At 42.8% G+C, this 6,925-nt stretch overlaps 1 protein-coding gene across 4 annotated transcripts in view; it reads left to right on the top strand.

Annotated features, from left to right (window-relative positions):
* The window catches only part of LOC311044783 (sickle tail protein homolog), a 90,003-nt gene that overhangs the window by 20,884 nt on the left and 62,194 nt on the right, over window positions 1-6,925 (top strand). For 3 of the 4 annotated variants that reach the window (XM_084056577.1, XM_084056576.1, XM_084056575.1), the window contains exon 2: window positions 4,247-4,608. In XM_084056577.1, coding sequence (XP_083912703.1) covers window positions 4,247-4,608 — 362 coding nt within the window. Of the gene's footprint in view, window positions 1-4,246; window positions 4,609-5,889; window positions 6,100-6,925 lie in introns of those variants that run through there. The other variant, XM_084056578.1, reaches the window with a different exon arrangement.

Here is a 6,925-nt window from a genome sequence, read left to right as displayed (position 1 = left end):
TCGTACTAGTTCATGCTCCCTCAACAGTGGAGACATGAAAACATGCCGGCATTATCATCACAGGCTCATCGGAAATTCAGGATGCATGTTTAGACTCGGTTTACCACTGATATAAAGGTTTTGGAAGGGAATTTACGAACAAGAGGACAAGTGTACACCCATAGTGAGTTTTTCACACATGGCCCTGTGTGGATACCCATGGGTGTGTCTGGGTATGATTCACTGTGCTACACTGTAAAGTAGTTTCAGCCAACAGCATGGTGCTTGTTTTCTTGCTTAGTGGAGAATGAAGAGGAAGCAATGAACAATGACATGGTCGACTCTAGTGGTCACTATTGATTCCATGTGCAGTAAAGCTCCCATAAGTGAGACACTGAACTCCCTACAGCAGTGTTTCTCAAAGTGGGGTCCGCCAGGGGTCCTTGAGGAGGGGGTCCTCAGCAACAGAAACTGTTTAATTTTGCTATTATTTCACTGCCTAAAGGTTAGCCCAATGAGAGAATGTATAAGAATGACTATTCAGATCATAGGTTTTCACTCTCCCGTCTACAATATAGACGGATTTCCGCGCGACGTCATCACAGAGCAGAATGCGCAATCTGCGCATGCCTGGGGGAAAGGCGCGTTCGAAAATACAGCCCTGAGCGGCAGTGAGCGCACTGGCCAATACAAACTAATAGGCGAGTGTGCTCCGGTGCGTAATTTCCAAACGCACCCATAGGCTTCCCCCCGCAGCTGCGCGGTCATATTCCTCTCATGTTTACTAACAGGAAACCTCTCTATAGAACAGTGGTAGGCAACGTTCAGCCCGTTTGCCAGAATTGGCCAACCAGCGATAATTTCTGGGCTGGCATATTAGTTTGTAAATAATTAATTGTGCAGTAAGGTGCACTATGTTGCAACCCCTATAGTGGAATCAGCGGACCGGTAGGATGAGTGCATAGTTCTCTTTTCATTCTCGTGTTTGAAAAAAATAAATAATAGTGTGTTTCATATAAACAATACACTGTTTCTCTCCCAAGAGACCTTGAACAATGAAAGAGCTCCTGTTCTATGAAAGAGCTCTTGTTTATCTCTGTCCGGAAAGGAGTATGACTCTGTCCAGATAAAAACGTTTTAGTTAATTCAAAAGTCTTTATCTAGACACTCATACTCCTTTCCGGATTTAGTTTTAATTAACTAAATGATTAGACCAGCATTTATACAGTATCTACACCTGCAACGTTTGATTACACACACAGTTATGCAGAAATACCACACAAATCTTTATTTATTAACTTTTATAGCAATATACCGGTAGTTGTTATTGTATACAGTAAGGTTAATTGAACTCTTAATAGTGTAAAAGAAAATAACCCTTACACCTTACTGGTCCATTTTACACTCTAGAGTTAAATTAATGATTTGGATTTTATTGTGTTCAGCATGCCCCGTAATGCATCCAAAACGTACTTCGCCATTTGAGCTAATCTCTCACTATCTATTTATTTTGCTGGTAGATTTTGGAGGTAGATTTACTATTCAACCAAGACCAACATTACTCTTCTGGTGGGGTTTTCACTTGACTACAGGAAATGGGAAATTGAAAACCAAGTTATAATTTAGTCCAACATCTCTTCAAAACACAGAAAACGGTGGGACATTAATGTTTAATTGACTGTTTTATTTTATTTGTTTAATCATAAAACAAAATATGCAAAGAACAATCCAGTTGCTGTAACCTTCTGCAGAATTATACCAGGGGCCAAAATGTCATAAAGCCAAACCACAATTAACCACAACCACACCACTGTTCCACAAAAAGAAAAGAAAAGAAAGCAATGATAGATGAAATGCAGCCGTGTGCTGTAACCGTCGGTCTGACGTGTAGGGAGGAGGTGTGTGTTTGAGATAACTATAATCTCCTCTACCTGGATGACAGGAATGGAGACAAGATGATACAAAGACCTCTCATCTATTTCTCTCTCTCTCTCTCTCTCTCTCTCTCTCTCTCTCTCTCTCTCTCTCTCTCAGTTTTGCATGAGTATAAGAGAAATTCAAGCAACATTTACCTGTGCTTCTGCCAGGGTGTTGTGTAATATACATTGCATATTCTCATTTGCTGGTATTTCTCCTGCTCTCTTGTGGTGTCCTCCTGTACACACTACAGTATGTCCACTCTGAACCACTCCTCACAAGTCAAGTTAGGTCAGGCTTTATTTGTGTTCACATTTCATGCAATAATCCTGCTGCTAAGCAGGAAAACAATAAAAATATATATACAGAAAGAATACATACTGTAACCTACACTCATATTCTTTAGAAGTGAATGAGACTAAACACTCCTACATTCTAAGGTCATTACTAAATTATGTAAATTTTAGTATAATATTATTAAAAAATATATATGCATCAGAAAAATGAAAACCTCTCGTCTACACCACTTCCTTCTTCTTACACTGGTACTTCCCTCTTAAGTGATCCTCTACTGTAGGTCAGAGGAATGTTTGACCCTTGTCCGCCTTTACTTTTGGTTCCTTCTAATGTGAATGAACTCCCCCTGATCCGCAAAGCACTCAAAATCATATATGACCCAGATCACCCTCTCTATACAGCATTTTATCCCCCTCTTCTTAACATTCAGTGCCAGACTTATTTCTGGCTGTGTTTGCCCAGTGCCAGTGATTTTTAGATTTTTTAGATTTTTCTAACCTTTTCAAGCAGTCACAGAATATTTACAGTAGCTCCAGTATGATCGATCCCCTGATGGTTGCTAATCACAGAGCTAATCACAGTGCTTCCACAAAAAAGTTAATCTTCGGCCTATGCGGAAAAACACGTCAAACACGTCAATGGCACTGTATGAGTTAAAGTGCAAAAAAAATCCAGTTTGTGGTGTATAGTGTCAATTCATGACTCTGTTTCTGTCGTGTGACCCCTGTAATTAAGCTTTACTGTAAATAAGCACAAATAAATCTAAAATAAAAAAGGCCCAAAACAAAAACGTAAGCATATACAATCAATCGAATGCATGCATGTTTACAGTGAGAAGCATACAGTCTCTAACATACATGTATGTACTGTATGAATACCCAACATCACGCACGCACGCACGCACACACAGAGCGAGAGAGTTCACACAAGGTTCACACAAGGTTTGTTCAAGTGATAACATAGGATGTCTTATAGTAACCCCCGGCATTAAATCAAATGTCTTGGTTCATTGTGACAGTTGTCTGTCCTGTACATTAGTACAGTATTCGGCGACATGCGACAACTACACATGAGATGTACAAAGTGCATAGCCTGCTTACACATCACACACACACACACACACACACACACACACACACACACACACACACACACACACACACACACACACACACACACAGTCTGTAAACAGTAGGGTCAGGCAAAGTGCAGTGGCATTACCCATCCAAGTTTAGCTCGGTGAAGTCCAGATATTGCAAGCCCATGGGACTGATGAATGGAAAACAATACAAAGAGACATGATGAGTTATACAGGCCTAAAATAAACCAATCAGGCATAACCATTAATGATTGAGTCACTTCTGTTATGTTGTGGCTGTACCAGAGCTGTAGCAGGAATTCACAACAACATTTTATTATTATTTTTTTTTCCCAAAGATTTATTTTAGGGCTTTTGTTCCTTTATTTGATAGTAGACAGACAGGAAATGGGGAGAGAGAGATGGGGAGTGACACGCAGCAAAGGTTGTCGGGATCGGGATTCGAACCCGCAAAACGCTGTCAGCAGCCTAGGTGCCCGGACTGCCACACCAGCGGCCCTGGCCCCTTTTATGTATTTTAATCTAATAGGAGTTAATCCTCTTATAATTCCACAAACCTCCGGTGAGACCAAAATTGGTTCTGCCCGGTTCTCCTCAGTGGCTGGAGCAATTGATATAAAATTGCACACAGCCATTGACCATCATTACCATGTGCATAGAACTGCAAAGCCCGTTTTTCAATTTCACCAAATCTCAGCTATTCATTTGCATTTTTGTGTAAAAGAATGTTGCCATGGTTACGGGGCTGCCCAGCTATGGGATGAACTACCTCCCGGGTTGCCAGATCATGTGCGCATATCCCCCCACGGATGCGTCGACCACGTATGGACTAGTGGCTTATAATTTAGCAGTTGAAATCAAGTTCCTCTTAAATCTTATTCCTTCTCTCATCTATTCTCTCCTCTCTTCTCCTCTCATCTCCTCTCCTCTCCTCTCCTCTCCTCTCTCTTCCAGAGCCAGGAATCTCCCTGTCCAGAGTGTCACTGCCTTCTTCCACGGCTGCCGAGAGCAGCAGCACAGAGCGTCTGCTTCAGAAGAAGCAGCAGGCGGGCTACACCTTCCGCTCCAACAGCGACCTGGGCCTCTCCAACACGCCGCCACGCTCTCCTAGCACCTTGCCTAGACGCTACACCACCACCACCGCCCCGGGGAACGGAGCCGGCGGCGCTAGAGACGGGGACAGCGAGCTGGACGACCTGATGATGCAGCACTCGGAGATGGAGCGCAAGAAGGAAGTGTTCCTGGACCACTTGAAGCACAAGTACCCTCACCATGCAGCCATCATCATGGGCCACCAGGAACGCGTGAGACAGCAGGTATAGGCCTACACAGTAAAAACTCCTACAAATGGATAAATTAACACTGCGAGCATTTCACTGTGTATACTGAAAACATATTCAGATATATTTTCCTGTATTTTTTTTTTTGGGCCAATGTTTGCAAACAAACTTTATTAAGGACACGTGGTCCATAGCCAGTAGGCACATAAAAAATAAAATTCAAATACAAAGGCTGACATAAATTAATATTCAGGCTTTCACACGCCAATGTTTTCACAGTTTAGAAACAAACCTGAGCGAACTTAATACAGGGTTAGTCAGAATTTGAAATGATGCTGTTGGCAGAATCCTACAGCCTACACATACATTTGTACATGAGGGTCTGTAGCACAGGCTGCACAGCATATATTGTTGTGAGCTTGTAGATCAGCTACTTTCTCTATTTGTCAGGGCTACAGGGCACATGGTGGTTGTTGGGATTAGGTGAGATGTGTTGCTTGGATGGGGCCCTGTGGCGCTATATAATACCCCTGTATGTCATGTTTGAGGGACCCTGTTAGCCCAGAATCCCTGGAGTATTCTTATTCTCTCACAACATATCTCAGTAAACTAGAGTCCATTCAACTTTAAAGGCAAATATCTAGCACACAAGACCACAGGTGTATGTAAATGACCCCCTGCGTGTCTGCACACGTGAAGACACACAGGTGTGCGCATGTTTCATGCATCACATGTATCCAATCATTACTTCATATAAAGAAACGTCAGTTTGAATCACAGAACTACATGAATGAATTTGATGTGAACATTATGTATTTACATTTTGATCTTGAAGCGGGAGAAGGCCTCGTCCTGTTGTGAATAAGTGACTTTTGCAATGCCATAACATTATGGACTGGGACTGCTCAGCAAGTCAGACAGGAAAGACCAGGCATGTTTGCTGACTCTGAGGTGGGGTTTGTTGTAATAGTGTGTGTGTGTGTGTGTGTGTGTGTGTGTGTGTGTGTGTGTGTGTGTGTGAGAGAGAGAGAGAGAGAGAGAGAGAGAGAGAGAGAGAGAGAGAGAGAGAGAGAGAGAGAGAGAGAGAGAGAGAGAGAGAGAGAGAGAGAGAGAGAGAGAGAGAGAGAGAGAGAGAGAGAGTGGAGTTTATTTATTATAATAATGCACCTGATCCATGCAAAGAGTGTGGGAGTCCTGAACTAGGGAAAGAGGGGTGCTGAGAGAAAGCTGAGGGTGGGAGGAGAGAGAGATTGAGAAGGAGGGAGGAGAGAGGAGAGAGACACAGAGACACACACACACACAGAGAGAGAGAGAGAGAGAGAGAGAGAGAGAGAGAGAGAGAGAGAGAGAGAGAGAGAGGCGTTAACGAGGCGCTGCTGTCAAAATAAACTTGGAATCATCATACTTGGAACTTCCACACGTAAAGAGATAAGAGCCTCTATCCAGCACACAAGACAAATGCGGAATATACATTATTATGAAACTTTGTGAAGACTGAGTAAACAGGGGACACACTTCTCTCTCCAGGTAGGCTCATAAAAACTGCTGTTTACATCTTGTGCACTCATTGGTAGTTTCATTATTTCGTCGTTAAAGAGCAAACTGGAATGTTTCTCTATGGAATAACTCCGCTTAAAAGCAAAACAAATGACTAAGTGCATGAATATATGATTGTGTTTGCACAGACAGGGCCAATGTAAACAGAGAACATTTCCTACGCTCCACTTATCTGCAGTGTGTAATTTCCCCCTCCGCCGCTGATATGATGAGAATCCCGGGGGGCATATTGTGGCTCCATTATTCACGGGAAGACCATAGACCCCATAGCCAACAAGGGTGGTCGCGATGTGATTGGCTAGTTGGTTGTCATAGGAGACAAAATTTAAGTGTCAAGCGTGACTGTCCCTCCAGGCTATGGGATGCAGGCTAGGAGCCCACTATTAACCGCATCTCTTTCACCCATGCTTTCACCGCATCATAATGAAGCTAGTTTAGCGGGGGTTGTAATTAAACCTATCCTTATAATAACCCCCTATGAAAACCTCAGAGAAGGATGTGTGTGCGTGCGTGTGTGTGTGTGTGTGTGTGTGTGTGTGTGTGTGTGTGTGCGTGCGTGCGTGTGTGTGTTTGTGCGTGCGTGCGGCTAAATCAAAGTGAAAGTAGCTACAGTAAAGGCATAGTATGTAACTTTATGCCATGTGTTTACAAAACAAAACAAAACAAAACAATAAAAAAATAAAAAATCCCTCTATACCAGCAGTTAGCCACTGGAGTAGTTTGGTGGTGTTTACCTGCAGACACTCTTCCCTCTTGCTGTATTTTTGGTGTTTTTACTGTTTGTTATGGCCCCCAA

Source organism: Gymnoscopelus microlampas (genome assembly GCF_963454915.1).
Source record: "Gymnoscopelus microlampas genome assembly, chromosome: 5".
NCBI classification, from domain to species: Eukaryota; Metazoa; Chordata; class Actinopteri; order Myctophiformes; family Myctophidae; genus Gymnoscopelus; species Gymnoscopelus microlampas.
Note: the sequence above shows the minus strand (reverse complement) of the source record. Positions and strands in the feature narration are given on the sequence as shown.